Genomic DNA, 20549 nt, shown 5'->3' with positions numbered 1-20549 from the left:
GTCTTCCATTCTTTTACAATTTCACATTTTGAGGTTTACTTAAGACCATGCTAACCGCGTTGCCAGTAAGACGATTGATCTCTTGTAAAATGCTACGATGCGACCCTCCCCTCTCCGTTGTAGAGAAGCGTTAGAGGAAGAAGGAGGAGAGTGTTGTGCAAGAGGAGATTTGAGGATTTCAACGGCCAGCGAAGATTGTGGTTGGATAGGAACAATTTTCCAAAGGCAGACTCCTTATTGACTTTGAAACATTCTAACCCCAAAAATGCTCTTCTCCTCTTCATAAACTTTGAAAAATAATTTTGTGTTCCGTACCTAACATATTTCTCCTCGAAATCTGAAAATCCTCCAAATCCATCGTCCTAAAATTTAGAGAAATCAAATTTTCACATCATAGACCTCTGGATAACTAGTTGTGTGATAATACTCATATGAGTTAGTATGGAAGCAGAGAAAAATCTACTTTTTATCCAACCTTGGACGGTTTTAGCTACTAGGAAATGAATTTCATTTTGCCTCTAATTATCGATTTTAAATATTCCTAAATCAATACTGGACAATATAATATAATTTGACTTACTTTGAACAGCAGGTGCAGTAATTACCTGAACGAAATATAGCCACCCACTATGAAGCAGTCTCCTGTCACGGAAATATCGTACTGTACCAATTTACCACAAACAGAGAGTAAATGCTGTTCTAAATCGAAGTACTGAGTACACTAACAGAGCAAAATGGGTTCATCACAAAAGTCACAATTTTAACAAATACCTTATCAGTAACATACAAATACTAATATTAATCAAAAACATGTTGCAGTAATAATTTTATTGTTTAACAGTATTTAACATGGGTTCCGAACATAGCTGATAACCTGTCGTTACTTTCGAGTCTTGTATTACATTCTGGTTCAGCATAATGTAGGTATTGCTTCTGAAATTCTGAAACAGAATACACAGTGCAAAGTTATCATCAGGTGCAATCAAAGCAATTGAGTGTTTTAGAATACTTAAAAATTTAGGTATAGAGTTTTCTGTTAGATGTTTTTAATCAGCAGTATATTGTAGTACTCGAGGATTAATTTTCAGATTTACTGCTGGTTTGATATTTTCCAAGTTTGTACATACCTTCCAGTAGGAGTCAAAACTAGTAGGTGTAAAGTCGGAAGAGCTACCTATGGCCCTGGACAGAAAACAACATAATTCAACAGTGTGTTTTTTGAGAGGTTGCACTACGTCAATCCGTGTAACAAAACAACGAAACTTGTAAGAACCAACCAGTCACCAGCACTGGCAGCCATTACATATCCATTGAAGACCCATAAGAACAGTTTAAAAAAAACATGCACTGTTATGGCACAATTTTCGGTCACAGCATTATGGCAGATGTATCATTTTCAAGATATCATTAATACGCATCTAAAACCCTTTTTGGTTTTCCGATAATGTTAGAAGTTATTCAGAAAAAATTCTTAAACTTGTTTGTACTTCATCATTTAGATAATTAATAAGTACATAATTTACAAAAATCTAACAATTGTTTGGATTTGTACTAATAATATATTTTTAGTGAGACATCTTCCATAACGCTATGATCAAAAAAAGGGTTTATCAATCTTTAGACGACGAGGATGAAAGTTGTATTACATCATTTTAAAGCTTAAAACAGGGAAGTAATCGGCCTGTATACTTTTTTTACTTTATTACTTGAAATTGAATTTCGTCAAAATATATTTGTATTAAACTTAATTCTAATTAACTCAATTTGGTTTTCACTACGCTTGTTTAATGTTGTGTAGATTTTAAAACAATTATTTCACAAGGTGAACAAATGTAAGTTAAAATGGTATAAACAGTAAAAATATTTTACTACGGCACAATACGAGTTTAATTTCCATTAATCAAAGATGGGTGGTGCAAGGAAAATAAAATTTCCATTCTTTTCACTAATACTTGGTAGTTTCACCCCAAAACATTATTAACTCTAAATAATGTTTACTCTATATTCAAACCACTAAATTAATGGACAAACAATGAATATCGGATTGATAAGATCACTTTAACAATTCCAATTAGTTTTTAGGTCGTATAGAGCATTTGTTTCTCTGCAGTTTGCTGTTACGAGTTATTACTCTCCCTCGACCCAATTCTATATAGTAAGAGAAAGAGGAACCGCTTCACAAAGATGGCGTCTTCTCAAAAAGGTTTGTAGCCTCTGATGAAGATCGCTCCAATATACCAGTACAGCCATGGCCAGACTATAATACAGGCAAGAGTGCTGCCCCCACTCCAGCTGTATTAAAGTCTGGCAATGGTATCGTAACGTAAAAACTGTGGTTCCGTCAAAGAGAACGACCACAAAAGAAATTTCATTTTCCTCTACAGTCTTTCAGTTCTAGAATACAGAGTTTGTGAACTTGGTACAGTTGTGGTCTCACCCAAATTGTTGTTTTTCCTGCACTGGCGCACCGCATCATTGTACCCCCGACACTGTGAGAGGTCGCTCTGCCCCTCCGCGCATTTCAAAAACTTTTGAACCTCCAGGCTACATGTTCCAGGCGGCGCCTGCTGCTGTTGTTGCTGTTGAAGGACGGCGGACGGATTTGGTTCTGCGGCGACGGCTCCACCCTCGCTTCCTCCGAACAGTGAATTTGTGACTGCGTCAGCCTGTACATAAAATATTGTGGTTGATTATAAAACCTGCAACTGTCAGGGGCTTACTGGCAAACATTACTGGGGATTATAATTCTAGTAGATTCTATAAGGTGTAATGGCAACTAAGGAATTCCTAGGAATTTATATGGATTACAAACTCCAGGGATTCCGGTTTTAGTTGTATTACTAAACAAGTGAACTAATCTTCCTAGTGACTATCTTCTAGCCGCGCAATCAAAATCTTGAAAAATTTCGTCCTCACTGTGGAGCCATTTTAATCAACAATTGCTATGGCAAAACTAGAGCAGTCCTGTCAATTTACAACGCCTGGAAATTGGCACAGGCATAGGTGGAAAGGTGGTAGGTGTAATATAATTAACGTAAGAATATCGTAAATTCCACAAGATGTACGATTTGAGGTCCGCGATCTCAAGCTGGACAGCGTACACCAACATTTGGAACGTTCAACAAATTCCTATGTTCCAACATATCCACCATCTCTCACAACTGTTCTTCACCATGAGATTAATATTTATTTCAATACAGAAAAATGTTATCAGTGGCAATCTTATCATCAAAACTGATAAACAGGACTTGAAAGATACAAGTTGGTTTACAAATTTGAAACTTTTGTCGGTTTTAACTTTAAACCACTTTCAACATGAGCCTTCAGTAGAGACCCGTTCCACTTTCGCCTTAGGCCACAATTCACTTCGCTGTAATTCGTAACTCGCAGACTATTACTTACATTTACTGTGAGAACGATATGTCTTAATATAGTGTAAAATTAAATAGTGTAAGAATATTGTATAACTTCTTTGTATGTACACTAGCTTAATTAATTGTTGACCCTATTTTCATCAGGAGCATTGACAGTGGGTTGGCGTGTGATAGTGTCACGATATTGTATCTTTGTAGGATTGTGTGTTGAGAGAGTGTCTCTTGATGGTGGTACATGTAAGGACAGGAAGAGAGAGAGAGGGGGGAGGGAGGGGAGGGAGGGAGGGAGGGAGGAGGGAGGGAGGGAGGGAGAGGGAGAGAGAGAGAGAGAGAGAGAGAGAGAGAGAGAGAGAGAGAGAGAGAGAGAGAGAGTGTGTGTATGTGTGTTAGTTAGGTTCCAAGCCTCCTGATAAACTGTTGTTATCGATATAATTTTTTTTTTTCGATTAAATTAAGTTAATATTGTTGTTATTATTTAGTAAACATTCGTCATCACATTATCATTTCGCCGTTGTTATCTGGTAGTCATCTTATTGTCTAACACTTGCTTTGTTGTAGCTATGATGTAATTGTTTTTTTTTTCTTTTTTACGAGTATGTATACATTACATTAATACATATTTATATTGTAAACTTCACGTTTACATTGCGTTATTTTTTCCATACGAAGATTTTACAGTACGAATTCTTTTAATTACTATATATTCATGCAGGTTATCGCGTCTCGATCTCAACACACAGGCTACGCCCAGATCATTTCTTGTTTTTGTATAAATGTATGATCTGTATTTCTATGAGGAAATAAATATTCATTCATTCTTCATTCATTCAATCCATTTAAGGAATTGTAAACTTACAACAACAGTGCCCACGGCTACTCCTGCGGCGGTGGAGGCCACCTGGTTGAAGAGACCGGAGGACTGTTTCGGAGGCGGCGGCTTACTAATAGGAGTTGGAGTCAGCTCCAATGTCTGTGTCTGACCAGGTGGTAATGAGCTGCACACATATTCGAGTTTAGAACATAGTAACCTATTTTCTATAACAAAGAAATGGATAATAGAGCAATGACAATTATAGTTTACCATACTAACATCAAATACTTTAAAGCTAGAAACGTCCAACAATGCGCTGCTTTTTTTTCTTAGGATAAGAAGCTTATAAATTACACAGTCCTATAAGAACCTTTGCGCTGCTTCCGGAGTGACAAGATATTCAGGATGAGCAAGGTTAGGGAGTAGGGACCGCATCCTATCGAGATACATGAGGAAGAATTAGGGCACTACATCTCAGTCATGTCTCCCCGGAAGAAGGGGAGGCCAGCTCTGAACCAGCCTATCCAGTCAAAGCAGGCAGGGGTGGCACATCCTAGCAAGAAGCTAGGGGCAAGAGGCAAGCAAGAACCTCTGAGGTTAGGGAACAAACCCCACCAACTCCAATAGTCATCTCCCACAGTAGACTAGACCTATCGAATTGCCCATGAACTCCAGAATCTCGACATTTGCAGTTAGTGATGTGGCCATCCTAGATATCCATAAGGTTAAGTCGCATATAAAGTACCTAGTAATTTTTGTTGACAGTGAAGTTAATTGGAAAACTCACATAAATCATTTGAAAAATAAATGTAGGCCTAATTATGTTGTAAGGTATTTTTATTTTCTTAAAAGATAATGTAATGAAAGAGTTATGCGTATGCTGTATTTTTCATTTATTCAGAGCAGAATTTATTATGGCATCACTTTTTGGGGCAGTGCATACGATACTTATGTGAATGAAATATATGTTCAACAAAACATGAAGTTAGATAAATATTAAATAAAGGAAAGGCAGTCCATTCACATCTTCTTTTTCTGGAAGAAAATTTTCTCTTCTGTATTTACAAAAGGCAGAGTATTTACAAGTTTTTATAATGATAAGACATGTAAGGGACTGAAAGAAGTTGAAAAAGTTATATTCAGTTACATTTTAAGTTTCATTACGTTATTTTTAAATCTAAATGCATGTTTAAGTTTTCATTTCGTGCATTTAGTCAGTCTTGGCAATTATAGTTATATTGTTTATCATTATTAATTATATAAGTTTTTCATTTATTTGGTGTATGTTTTGTGGCAGACTAAGAAAATAAATACATTATATTTATTTATATCGCTGAGGGTTGTGGCAAAATTTATCGTCTGTCCGTTTGTGAGTCTGGTTCCCGCTGGATATCTCAGGAGCAGAGTCTTGTTCGTTGAGCTATGAACGCATAACGTTGGATAAAACTTCATATCTACATAGTCAGGAATTGGTTCGATTAAGATGCACATTTATCAATAGAATTTGACTTTTTCGTTAGATTTATCACTGAGTAGACTGCCACAATTCCATTTGTCTCCCGGGGAGACATAAAAGTTTATACTAATGTTAAAGCAACACGTAGTGTGTCGCACTCTTACCTTATTATAATACAATATTGTTAATCATAATACGAATAATATTATAAATACAAACGTACCTTTGTTTGTTTGTATCGTTTCCACGCTTAAACTACTTAACCGATTGTACTGAAATTTTACATGGACATTCTTACACGGTTCCGGGATGAATATAGACCTATTCTCAGTTCGGAAATCTCTCCGGGCTACGCCCCACTGGTCTCTAAAGTTGTGTAATATTAATCGAATGAGCCTGTCAACTGATCTGTGTAAACATTGTTTATTATTTCCAAATTATTTACATTTATAGTGACTAAATTGTCTAAATAGTAACCATAATTCTTCGTGCAGTTCTAGATTTCAACGTTTAGGTTCTACCTTAGAAAATGTCCTAAAACATAGAAGGTTAGAATTTGACTCCGAAGACTCCCTTTGAAGCAATCGACAAGAACTATGCTAGATGAAAGTTCGCTGGACTGTTCTTTTGAACTAATTCCGAACGACCAATTCCAGTTCTGACTGTACTAAAATAGTAAAAAACACTTTTACTGTACATTTAGACTTCTCGTTTAGAATACTACTAAAATCATTCATACGAGTTCTCTTTGAACAGAAAGAGACTTCTCTGGTGCGTGATGTACAAAAAAAAAAGTATATCTTCGTGATCGAGAAACAAAACAAAATCAACTATGGAACAAATCATACTGAGTACGAATTATATTACAATAACCATAATTATACACTTTTTGTCGTATTTTCTTGATCGTGGCAACAAGGCAAACTCAACATTGACCTCGGAAATATAATTCGCTCGAACCAGCAGTGGTCATAAATGTCGAACCCCTAGTAAATTTTGTGCGAAGCGGCAAGTAACTGCTAGGAGTGCAGATATAAGAGGCAATATAGTTTAACTTCTACTATTCATTTAAAGAATTTAATGTAACCTATCCAAGTGGACGTTTTACAAACTTAGGTGTCTCAAAACTGTATATATATATATATATATATATATATATATATATATATATATATATATATATATATATATATATATATATTCTTGATCGAGAGAGCGTAAATAAATAAGCTGTGAACCAAACAGTACTAAGACCGGAGTAAATTAAAATTACTATAGATATACAAATTTTAACATATTTTCTTGATAGTGGGAAGAAGGCAAACATAATATAATATATAATTTACTCCAACCAGAAATGCTCCTACAGGTGCAAAACCTACGAAACTGCGTGCGAAGCCGCGGGCAACTGCTAGTAATTTATAAATATTACACAGGTTTTACTGTAGAGATTAAGTGAAATAGGGCGTTATTAGGTACAAATTGTACTGCAATGAACAAAATTACTTTTCTTATTGTTATGTCCTGTAAACTATCCGAATAGGTCATGTATCCTATTGCTATTACACCATTTTGTACTATTGATATTACACCATTCCACTTCGTGCATTATACCAACCGTAGTGCCTCGGTTGCGTAACTACTGTACAATTTATGACCAATCAGGGCCGTAGTTAGCCTTGGTGGCACCCAGGGTAAGTGCAGACTGCCCCCTCTCTCGAACATAAATATAGAAATGAAAATAATGATAACATTATAATTTCAACATTTAGTCACATTGCAACGATTGTTTAAGGATTCTTTTTATTGTTGACAACGAACATAGTTAACGGGTTTCGTATACAAATATTAAGTGATGAACTACATTATTTATTTATTATATATTTATTTATTTATTTAGCCTATAATCTAGTTAAGAATGTTTAAGTGTATTTTAATTGTTATTTAATATTAATTTATAGTAACTAATGGTTTGAGTTGTTCGGAAAACAGTAAATGGACTGAGAAACGCTTCTAAATAAAGACATTTTATTTTGTTGAGGTGCCCAACATTATTGGTATTTAAAATTGGAAATAAAGTAAAATAAAATAAAACATTGATATCAAAGGATAACACATTCTTTTTTTTATTCGGTTAAAAACAACTAAAACGTGTTTCTGTTATAGAGAATAGCATAAAGTGTTCTGCTAGAATGGAAAAAACGAAAATTCATTTTGATTTGTAAGATTAAACAATAAGGAGTCAGCTTCGAAATTATTTGAGTCAATCCTCTGGAATGAGAGGTCAGTATCATAAATGTAAAATACAACAGTCGACCCGGTTATCATCGACTTCAGATTAACGATCTGTATAATAGCTGTACATTGTGTAACAATGCACTTTCCATGCTCCGAGATAATTCTGTGTAACTATGTACAATGTAATATATATTATTTCTAAAACTTACGGTCTGGGCCTGTTAGCTGGAGGGTTCCTGGTTCCGCGCTTTGGCATTATACCTCCTATCCGTGACCAATCTGTATAAAAAAAATACATTAATTTACCCCGAAACTAGCAAACTAACTTATAATGCTCTACACACAACCAGCAGACCATCTGAAATTGTTGTTAAAACTAGTAATAATTAAAATAAACTCAAATATTTCCTTGTTTATAATATTACTTTTAAATAATGTTGTGCTATGTATAACCAATATTTGCGTCACCACTTAACTAATATTGAATTTGAAACCATTAAAAATGCATATACTTTTTTAACAAAAAAAGAGAGCCCAGTTCCTTTTTGAGCCTTATTCTGTCCGTTTTTATGGGCCACTGGCCTGTGCGAGGATCTTATCAAACAGTATGAGGGGGAGAGTAAATACAGTACAAGTCGATGGTTCTGATAAAAAGTGCAACAGTCACAGACAGATTTTGAACCTGCACCATCTCTAACTCAGATCCAAAGTCTGACATCTTAGACCGCTTGCCATCGGCACTCCCAAAATATTTCAAACTTTAGTGTCTGTTATGCTGTTGTTCGAGCGTGTACCTAACCAAGATGTTTTGCACAGTTACTAGTTTCGACAATGTGCTGCAAGGGCACGTTATACATTTGAGGTTTCTTATTAAGTTATCTTGTTATTTATTGTCTACCAAAATGTCTTGGGTGGCATATGTTTGCACGATATCTCCGTATACATGTACAACTCAAGAACGTAGTCAGGAAAAACTTTGGGGGGTCCAGATAACTGATATTTTCCCGTAGTGGACAGAGTAAGGCTCCATTTTGTTCCTTAAACAGTTCTTGACCCGTTTATTTGTTGAGAACGATATTTCAGCTGTACATATGTAATACTGAAATATTTAAATAATAATAATCGTTTAGTTAAAAAAAACAATTGAAATTTTGGGGAGGGGTTCGGACCCCTTAAACCCCTCGCTGGCTGCGTCCTTGATATCAACCATTTTGACTATGATATTCATAGATTCTATACTCATGTATGTGTAGAGTAAAAATATTTCCAGTGCGTTGTAAACTTCCCGCAACTTACTAGTCTGCGTAACCAGTGAAAACTTAAACTAAATCCTGAATCAAATTGTGCACAATTTTGAAATTCTGTTAAGATACTAAAATTGATACGGAAAAAGCAATTTAAACGTAACTGGCATGTTTCCGAATGAACGATGTTTATTATCATACATAAGCTAGTTTAGCGTAATATAATAACAAAGTCTTCATTATGATTCAGCTACTAGACATTTTGTTGAGAACATCATCTGACATGATTCAAACATACTAAAAATTTACCAATACTCTATTATACTAGGTATACTTTAAATTGCGTTATTGTTCTTCAGGAGCTACTAACACATTAAAGGCATAAGTCAACAAAAACTCTTTTTGCGAACTTTGTTCGTCACTATTGGAGTGAATATTTGGCTTCGGCTTGCTGCAATATACATCTGGTCGGAGCTATGAAGAGTTAACGATATACTATGACTAATGTTTTTACTATAATATCTCCCGTTTTTATTTTTTAAAGTTTAAACAATTGTAATGGTTACTATTTACCTGGAATGAACCTTTTCAAAAATTAAAAAAAAAAACAACAAGTCTGATCAGATTCATCTTTTTTGTTTAAATTTATTCGCCTGGTATTCATTGATTAATTTAAGAGTACCTTTTATAGGCGTTTCATTTTTCGATAGTAAACCCCTAATTTAATTATAGAATGCTCGAGAATTTTAAAACCTTCTTAGAGAATATGTAATAATATCACACAGGAGTGTTTTTATGGATTTCAAAATTACAGAAATGGAAGAAATTATGGCATCTCAAAACTTTGAAATGGGATGGCCTTTCAAAGTAATACATGAAAAAAGATCTCTACAAGACAAAACCAACAGCAAGAAAAACTATATATGACCTCATATTGCAAAGTGGGAACCGTTTATGACAAAACTAGGTTACGTCCTTAACACAATCATTTGAACCATGATATTCATAAATTCTGTATTCATGTACGTTTAAAGGTTGGGACACACATAACCGCACCGTGCCCGAACACGTGAGTCGGCCGAGTGTCGGTGCGGGCTCGGCTCGGTTACCGTGAGGCACACATGTCCGTATGCAGTCCGGAACGCAACAATCTCACTGTTTGTACTAGAGCATGTTTCTTTTGAATTCGAAGTGACAGGCACTTAAAAAATATTCGGAAGATTAAGTATTGATTGTGATAATTGTTAATTTCATTGTTGTTATTTTTTATTAATCGCTGTGGTGAACGAAACATTGCAATGCTACAGAAAAGCTTTGTACAATCAGCTAGTATGTAAAATTTGTAAATATCATTATCTTGGTTATATTTTTTATCCCTAAAATTTCTTGTTCATTGTGTTTCATTGCAGTGAATTTCGGTCAAATACACTATAAACAGTATATTTGGGTTTTTTTTTGTATTAGGCTAAACCCAAGAGCTATGGTGTGATGCCAGAGTTTTGCCATGTTGCAAGCCCGTTTTATAATAATTTGTAAAAACATAGTAAATATTTTGTAAAATATATACTGGAGAACATACAAAAAACACATTTTACAAAATTTTTTTTCTTTTATAGCTCCGAGGACATATAATTTATTTCCAGAATTAGTCAAAAATAGTAGAAACATAAATATATTTTCTAAAAAAAATTAGAGTACGATTGATCGGACAAAATGATATTGAGTATATGTTTAAGATAATAAATTAGTGTATGGTTAGTCTTGTCTGCTAAGTTATAATAATATTAAATAAACTCGTTAGAGCATTATAAAATAATTATTTATAATATAATATTTAATGTTACATGTTTAAATCCTAATATTTTAATTGTAAATCGTGCATAAAAATCCTTTTTATTTAATACAGCACAATAGTTATACTAAATTTAAACTTTGAAACGTAATAGTACATTATTTACTACATGAGCTACAATAACTCATTTTTATCATTTCATTCTTGCTAGTTTCCGCTATTTTTTATTTTTTACCCTTTTGTATATAATATTCCCAACACAAACACAGCCTTATGGGGTACCTAAATTTCCCATATTTTCTAAATCTATTGGCCTAATTATTAGTTAAAAAAAAGAAAAACCTAAAAGGATGTAACCTACTTTTTATATTTTATTACTGTAAGTACATAAATTAGAAATAAAGTAAGTAGAAAATTGTACAACGTTGTTTACATTTGTTTTGTATTTGTTTATTTTCTGATATTGAAAATACGTTATGTCATAGTATTATTTATTATTAAGCACTGGCAACAATACAGTATTTTATTTGTAATATTCAGTTTGTTATTACCGGAAATAAATTATTTATTAATTATTTATTTTTAACATGGGGTTTTCTTGCTTGAAATCTTATTGTAAATACAATATTTTTATTTTTACTTTACTGAAGTGAAAAAGAATAAAAAAATAAAAATGTCATAGAAACATTCTAAATATGACCCTTACAAAATACCGGAATAAATTTATCAAGTAACTTCAATACATCAAAGAAAAATAGATTTTTTAGCAAATAATTACATGCTTGTTATTTTTTAATTAATGAAAAATGTATATAGATTTTTCATAATTCGAATTTAGTTGTTTAAAATCACCTAATGTACAACATGGTTTTCAAATTTGTTGTAAGAAGAAAATATGCACAATAAGAAAATTATGGCTAGTTTACTCTAAGGTAAGAAAATGTAATACTTTTATCAATAAATATGATTTTGTACGCGAACACAAGATGTAGAGTTAGTAGGCTATACTAAATAATTCAATAAAATAGAACGTGTAGACTACTTAAATAGTTTTAAAAAAGAAGAACGCAACAGTAAACAACATATGATACCGCTCGTAGACCGCAACCGTGCCCGTCAAAATTCAAACTCCCACATATCGGTGACGGTGCGGGCACGGTGCGGCCACGACGGTCTGGTGTCGGTGCGGACATGTGGTGGACTTGCTGGTTGAAAACTGCGCTGCAATTCTTTCACCGTATGACGGCCAGCACACGGCCGACTGACGTGTCGGGCACGGTACGGTTATGTGTGTCCCAACCTTAAAGGTTATGTTGCAAAACCGGAAAGATCATAATGTGCTGTTAGAAAACCAGATAGATCATAAAGTGCTGTTGCAAAACCAGATGGATCGAAAATTAAATGTGTTTAAATATATAAATCAAATTAATTGCAAATAACTTTAAGTTTTTATATCTATAAGAACAAGGAAAGGTGTTGGTTTTTGGCGCTTTAAACTAAACTGCAACTTTGAACATTCATAACTCGTAATCTTATGATCCGATTAAGACCAAATGTTTATAGAAAGTAAGTACAAGTTTATTTCTAGTATACAGTTTTAGAATTTTAGAAATGTGTTAAAAGTTGTTACTAATTTTTAACAATCTAATTTTTATTTTTGACCGAGGGGTTTAAAACATTTGGCATAGGTCATGTTGTGCAGTTTTTAAAGTCATTATTTTTTGTGTAAAAATATTGTAAACTATTATTGAACAAGTTTAATTTTTAGTATGTTTTGTTCATTTATTGCAGCCGGCCCTCTGTCCGTTTAAACGCACAAACAGCCAGAGCTATTGTAGCTTACTAGTTTACTCTAGATCTCGTCATCTATGCTTTTTTGGTCAGAGGGTAAGTTACAAAATTGTATGTAATGCTGAGTCGAAATGATCTCAAAGTGAACAACTGTACATACTGTTGGCGAGAGAAAAGAAGAGACCTGGCCCGTACCGGCGCACAGCTGTGTACTAGTGTGTTGCCGCGCGGTAATTTCAGGCGCTTCGCCCCACAGCCAACCCTGCGAATTGTTTATCCTAGCAATGGAACAGTGAAACAATAATGGAATTACGAAACAAGGCGCGGCAACATACTAGTAGTAACGCCTGCAAATTTCAGATAGGCCAGAATCCAGGTCTCTTCTTTTCTCTCGCCATCAGTAGTGTCCATTTATTTCAAACTACGCTTACGAGATAATTTCATAAAATGTATAACCTACAATTATTTTGATCTAGATATCAATGTTAATATATTTTTCTGTACTTGGAAATGTCATAGTTCTCTGTTATTTACTATACGAGTATAATTCAGAACCCTTTATATGTGGTGGTGTTTATTTAAAACTTGTAGCTGAAAACAAAACCCGTCTTCAATAAGAGCAAAATATTTTGGGTTGGTTCATTTATTTTACATATATAAAATTAAAATATTAAAATTAAGTTGCCGTAAATATATAAATCACCAATATGATAATAAATAATATTGAGATTATTGTTGTAAATCTTTGTACTTAGATTAACGCTGCCGATATCGTGACTAACGCAAAAGTTTGCCGGTTAACACCGCATCGAAACATTGGCTACATAACTACATTTTTTAAATATTTTGGAATCGCTATTAAAAGCGAATCAATGGGTGTTAAACAAAAACAGTTAAGAAAAGTAGTTCTTTCGAAAAAACTATACCAAGTATAATATGGTATGGAATATAATCTGTAAAATATAAGATAACTTAAATGCTTTTATATAACATGTGTGGTTTTCAATTATCATATACTTTCTGACTAAATAATATATACAAATTTCAGTTTAACAATCACGTTTCTATGAGCAGAATATGTTTTATTTGTATAATTGTATAGATACTGTTTTTCTGTTGGTAATTTATCTTCAACTTACATAATATAAAACAACTAAAGTATATACTGTGTGGTTCGTGAAGTGCCAAAAGTACCGAAAGGTTAAATATATTGTGTATAAATATTTCTATCAAAAATTGTGTAGGTCTAACTTTATTTTATTTAAGTATTTTATTTCTAATTTCTAATTTTGGATAAACTCTATTTGCATCTTTTAAATAGAAACTTTAATAATTAACAAAATCGAATATATACGAATGAAGCCTTTGTAATATATATAGTATAAAACATGCGGTGTGTGAATTATAAAGAGTATCTCGTTGCATTATTATTAATAAATAGTCACAAATAAAAGCTTATATAGGGTGAGGCAAACCACCCGTATGTTATGTAGAGTCAGTCGTACTAATTTTAGCAAAGCTTCTTTCTCATTTTGTTCTAATTCAACCTCACAGAAATTATTTTCAACTTTTTAGAGTGCCTCATAACTGCTCAATTTGGTGGATATGGATCCTTTCGCGGAAATGTGAAATGTAAACATGGATTGAGTGATGGTTCAATTTAAAAGTCTATTTATTTACAGGATGTAGCAAAACGTTTTAAAATATGTCTTTTAAATAAGTTCTGCGGTATCCTAACTAAATAAGGAATTGCGCCAAATTTCTCCAATTATTAAAGAAGTAAAGAAAAGCCTAAAACTCATTAATTATTAAATAGCAATGTACAATCAAATTGTATGCCAAATAATGGTCTAATAATTACGCTTTTAGTATTAATGAAGAACTATTCTTCACGGTTCAGTATACTTAAATTTTGTTGCGCCCAAAGTGTTAAGTGTAAATAGACCTTTAAGTTGATGAATCACACAATTCATGTTTACATTTGAAAATTTCCCAAATTGGGTCTTTTTTGGAACATTATAAAAAGGTGAAATAAAATGTAATTGGGTTCTGTGGGGTTAAATTAGGGAGAAATTAGAAAAAAAATATTTAAAGTTAGTTAGTGTGACAGCTATACATACACACGGGTGATCTGCCTCACTCTGAATACAGCACGAAAATCGCCTAGAGCAAAATGACTACCAGTTCCGGAGTAAGAGTTCCTTCACACGGAAAATACAACTTCCACTCGAACTAACCAGGCCTGACTAAACTGCAGGAGCGACCAAGTCCAAATGTCGAACAGACAAACAATGGTAACGAAAGATGGAACTTTTGGTGGGGAGCCCTGCTCCCACTACACGAAGCTTGGCGGAGCGAGCCGATGCTTCTTTCCAAACCGAATAATCACTGCACTAAAACAGCTATTTTAACTTCCTTATCAAAATATACCATTGTATATCACACAAGGGGCACTAATAAATTTCTTCTTTCATAATGCATACCAGTCTCCACGGCATTTCTAACTCGTCAGTCACTAATCTAATATAGTGATATTAGATTGTGGTGTACTTAGAATCTAATTTTAAAAGTGAGGTTATGATGATTGTAAATCATATATTTTGTTACTTTTTAATATTGATAAACTATTGAATACGCTACCAAACATCAGATCAATTAAAAAAATGTATGGATGATTTGTTTACAGTACGATTATTGTCCGACCTATTCTTCAAATTAGATTTCAGAATGTTGTAGGAAGTGATTAGTAGCTATGTCCATTACATCGGGAAAATGCCCACTTTTTCGCCAACTTTATTCTTCCAAATCCAAGGCAGTATTTAAAATAAACAGTCTCATAATATCCAATACTGCCTTGGTACGTAATTGGTAATACCGATCTCAAATGACCGCAGAGTGTTTGCATTACAATACTGTTAGAAAACATTTTATGAACGAAACTGGTTCTAGCTTTTAAGTTTTAAACTTCTTTCAAGACTATTACAGGAAATTAATTAGAATAAGACATCTGAATGTGTCGATAGGTCGGTGAGTTTCGACGCATTATTAAATAAATTACAATTTAATTATGCATAAACGCATCAGACAGTAAATGAACAAAAAAGAAACCTAAAATTAAATTAAACCCATGGATAAACAACAATCTCTTGCGACACATTGATAGGAAAAATGTGTCATATAAAAGATTATTAAAGCATCCAGAAAACATTGAGCTAAAATGCATAATGTTGTACGAGATTTTCTATATAATCAAGTAACAATACAAAAAATGTATACTACAGTAAGTTATTTAAAATTAATAGGTTTAATCCGGAAAAAGCAATGTCAAATACTAAATCATATAACAGGAAATGACAGTTAAGGTAACCTAAATATTTCTTTTAAGAATGAAAATAAAAAGTCTTTAGTTGAAAGCGCTTAGAAGGTAACAAATATGTTTAACAATTTATTTTTCTCAATGACAAAGGACCTCAGGGAACAGATAAACTCAGATATCCCATTACTAGATCAGAGTAATGAGAGCAAAAGAGTATTTTAAGAATACAATAGTAAAAAATAGTCTGTCCTTTCACCCAACTACTGTTAATGAACTAATTACTTAACGTTATAAACTCATTTATGAATCGCTAATCTCCATGGTTTGACAGTAACACCTGTACATACTTGGAAACATTGCTGATTTTTTTTTTCTTTTCTTTGCCTAAAAGGCGGTCTGGTGTAAATAACCATGAGACCTCGATGTACACTATTGTCCATTTGTTCATCATAGTTTTGATTGTTATAATACATACACCTAATCAGCATCCATTCACATATATACACACATCACAGATATTATTTACAAAAAAAAATATAACAGCACAAAGGTAAAAAATGGATTTTGTCTTCTCTGCCAGGGGCCAATCAAGCAGTATCCTCCTAACCCGAAAGGGTGGGCCACGGATAGAAGAACTCTGGGATTGGTTTCACATATATGTTTTACACAACAAGTACAACAAGTAAGTGTATTGTTTATATTTTTTTATAGTCTTTTATTGATGGAAAATAAACATTTATTTATTTCTATATAAATTTGGTGATCCTCCATGCTCATAATCTCTCTTAAGCCTGTAGAAAAATTTTGACTGAGTGTTTTGGTCTTTTTTAACCATTTCTGATTTTTTGCTCAATCTAATTAATTTGAGTATGACCTCTGGTAAGCTAACACATAAAAAAACAATTACAACGCCATTACACGAAAAATTAGATACATAAAACATAATCCTACAAACTACCATTCTCTTCCGCTTATGTCATTATTCTCTAAGATACTCGAGAATGTAGTAAAGATTTGATTAATATCTTTTTTTATACAGTCAAGGTTTCTTAAACAGAAATTGGTTCGATTTCAAATCAGGTATAAGTATAAGCAATGCCCTTCTTCATTATACGATCAAAGTGTATAACTGTAAGTATATACTTAACGAAAGGGGTTTATGGTTATTAAGGGGCCTGGTATCTTTGTTGATATCATGAAAGCCTTTGACATAATTCATCGTCCCATGCTCTTATCTAGAACGAACGATGCAGGGGTTAGAGGCAAACCACTTAATTGGCTTCATTCATGTTTATCAAACAGATACCAACAAAGTTAATAATGCTCTTAGTAGACAAGAAGCAATTGAAAATGGTATATCGCAGGGATCTGTTTTGTCAGGACCACCATTTTTTATATATGTGAATCTGTTATGCAATCGATCATTTAGGGTAAGACTCATTGCCTTTGGGGACGATACACATCTTTTTATAAGGCAAATTCTTTAGAGCAGCTACATAATGGCATGCAGGCGGATTTATAATTTCTGTATTATCAATAAAATACATGTTTTTCAGTGTGTCAAGGAGAATACATTTCTCGATAAACTGAAGTATCAAAAACCATCTTGCATAAATAGCTTAAATTGTACTTTCTCCTCTTTATAACAAGCAGAAGAGACAAGATATCTTAGAATAGTCTTGGATGAGAGTTGCATGGAAAACCCACATTAACTACCTAAAGACAAATTACTTAAAAAGACTCATGTGCAATAATAATCTGTTGAAATTAAGTATATTATCCGTTAATAAATTCTAAGCTAGAATATGGTCTGAAATTATGAGAACGCGCCTAGTACAATCCTGAAACCTATCATAATGCCTCAAAAAGGCTTTTCTTTGCATCTTTTTAGAGAAAACAAACTCAGTATATCGCTATAAACAATTATACAGTCCACTAATAAAGAACTTAATTTATACAAGGTCCTCGGAATGTTCTTTGATAGAAGTGGTAATAACAGCCTAAGCAACAATAAAAAGAGGAAATTTTAAGAAATATATTATAAGTAAACACACATAAACCAAATAGAAATATATTCATGACGTTTCATTCTTACTGATTCGTACTTTTTCACCTTAGAAATAAAAGAATTAAAGTGTGAACGATATGTTTAAAGAGCCTCAAACAATTTATAGATGTAGATGCGTTCTTTAGAATACTTGGATGCAATACAACATATAAGTTGGCATAATATTTTTCATATTAGAACAATGAGGCCAGGATATTTACGTTAAAGTCACCTATAACCATTTTATTTGAGACTTGTGTATTTAAATGTGTAAGCGCATCGCCGGCATTATCTTAACTTCTTGAAAAACTATCATTATAGTTATACTTCTCACTGATTTTTGTATTGTTGCCTTGTGTTAAAGTTGTGTTTGTTAAAATCACAATGTAGCATGTTATGTGAAACTTGTATTAATTGCTTTTTGTCATTGAAATAAAGAAGATGAAATCATGAATATGTTGTAACTACCTCAATTAACTAAATCTAAATAAATGTAAATTTAGGAGTAATGTAACTTAAATAACTAAATAATCGATACAAATATAGCGAAGCGACTCGTTTGAAATTTCAAAGCAATCACACAGTAGAGAACAGTGACACAGCCTGGTGAAAATCCAAAGCCTGTAACTATGAGGTAAAAAAATACAAAGGGCAATGTGAGCCGTCTGTTTGTTTGTGTTACGCATTTGTTGTGGATTGAGGTTAGGTTTATCGTAACGCTTTACCTTGTAGTACATGTACATGTGCTACTAGATTACTTTCTTTTAAAAGTGCAGCGATCAGTACTATATTTCCCATCATGTCAAGGTTAATTATAAAGAACCTTCCGAACACGGTATGTTGACTATAATGTTAAGGTTCAATTTTCTGTACTGAAAAAAAAAAAAACTTAGTAGACCTAACCTATCTTTTTACTGGTGGTTCAATCATGTTATCTCATAAATAGAACCCTAGTAATATTAAAAATAACGAAGTATACACTAGTTTATATATTAGTTAGCGCATGTTAAAATTTTTATTTGTTTACCTATTCTAATTTAATTATTCTATGCTGCCCTACATTGATGGCCAGAGACCTTAATCTCAGCCCCCTAATTAGTTTCCTTCTTGAGAATGTTTTCTTTATTATTTTGCAATTTAACTTAATTGCTTTATGGGTTAATTTTTGGGTAATTAGTGGCAGCAGTATAATAAGCGTTCAACACTTGAATGATCGATGATATCGATTCATCGATATTCATAAGAAAAGAATCCTCGATATAAATACTTAAATGAATGATTTTGTGTTCTCATAATGATTTTCTGGTTTTAGATTACTCAGTAACTAGTAACAGCCAAGGCCATTGCGTGCAAGTAATGAGTCTAGGAATGGAAATATTACACTATGAAATGTTATTATGTGATAAGTAGGTTTAGAATAGGCTATCGTAAATGTGTACTAGTAGTAAGTACCAAAGTGAAACATAACCTTTACAAGTATTCACTCGATCTGAGCTTGAATTTGGGTACTATCTTCTAGTAAGTTTTTCTTACTTCACCAGAAGTATGGAGTGGCGTCACCAAATCCCGCACTGTGTGTGTAAATTTGTATTCATTTAAATTATCTATTGGGTAGAGTACGATAAGCGGACCCGGTTTTTTATATCGAAATTGGTAAACGATATTACTTAATCATAACCATCGATACAATAAATCGATAGTAATTAATTATTTTGAACAATTAACTTAAATAATCTATATCAACAGCTGTAAACACTTTCATATAATACACGTAAGGTAATATTTCAATATTACATAAGTAACATTTGATTATTAAAAATGACAGTAAATTTTAGAAAACTACATGACATTGCTTTGAAAGATGATAGAACGTGTTTTTCGTGGCTTCAACATGTTGGACTCGTACCGAAAAACCCATTTTGTGAAATTTTCGGGAAAGAAACAACTGTAACTGTGAGAGGAGCAAATATGGTCGTCTTCAGTTTCCCTAATCTTGGTTATAATAATTTATTTGATCACTGTAAATATTAAATTCATATTTTAATTTAAAACATATGATTGATATTGAGGACTATAGATACATTTATATCGATTGATAGTCTAGGATTTGAGATGCGAATATTAGGTATCGATGATTACATTCTTCAATATAAAAAACCGGGTCCGCTTATCGTACCCTACCCATCGATGACTATACTAATCAATATAAAAACCGAGTCCGCTTATCGTACTCTACCCTATCTATTTCATCATACAGGATATCAAATGTTTATTCCATATCTGTATGTTCATGTGTGTTTTTAGTATTTTGTTTTTTAATAATTAGTAATAAAGATGATTCCAAGTGCTGAAAATATTTTAATTTTTGTACTGCTTTTACAATAATGTTGTGACGTCAGCGAAGTATTGTTTCTTTTTATGGTTGACTAAAGCTGTATGTTTGTAAGGTTTGACAATAATATAGATGTATTTATTTAAAT

General features: G+C 32.9%; 2 protein-coding genes across 2 annotated transcripts in view; one reads left to right on the top strand and one right to left on the bottom strand.

Annotated features, from left to right (window-relative positions):
• Positions 1-798: 798 nt before the first annotated feature.
• LOC124367931 (coiled-coil-helix-coiled-coil-helix domain-containing protein 2-like) lies at positions 799-15091 on the bottom strand. Its single transcript, XM_046825138.1, has 6 exons — positions 14944-15091; positions 8089-8158; positions 4231-4369; positions 2438-2666; positions 1128-1182; positions 799-941 (listed from the first exon to the last, which is right to left on the bottom strand). The coding sequence occupies exons 2-5, from the start codon at positions 8133-8135 to the stop codon at positions 1175-1177; spliced, it is 423 nt and encodes a 140-aa protein (XP_046681094.1). The 5' UTR covers positions 8136-8158; positions 14944-15091; the 3' UTR covers positions 799-941; positions 1128-1174.
• Positions 15092-18739: 3648 nt separating this feature from the next.
• LOC124367929 (probable RNA-binding protein 19) overlaps positions 18740-20549 on the top strand; it is a 29810-nt gene continuing 28000 nt past the window's right edge. Inside the window, 1 exon segment of the mRNA XM_046825136.1 lies at positions 18740-18904. Within this exon segment, the coding sequence (XP_046681092.1) occupies positions 18869-18904 (36 nt within the window). The 5' untranslated portion in view covers positions 18740-18868.

Source organism: Homalodisca vitripennis, chromosome 8, assembly GCF_021130785.1.
Source record: "Homalodisca vitripennis isolate AUS2020 chromosome 8, UT_GWSS_2.1, whole genome shotgun sequence".
NCBI classification, from domain to species: Eukaryota; Metazoa; Arthropoda; class Insecta; order Hemiptera; family Cicadellidae; genus Homalodisca; species Homalodisca vitripennis.
This window is presented reverse-complemented; position numbering and strand designations above follow the sequence as displayed.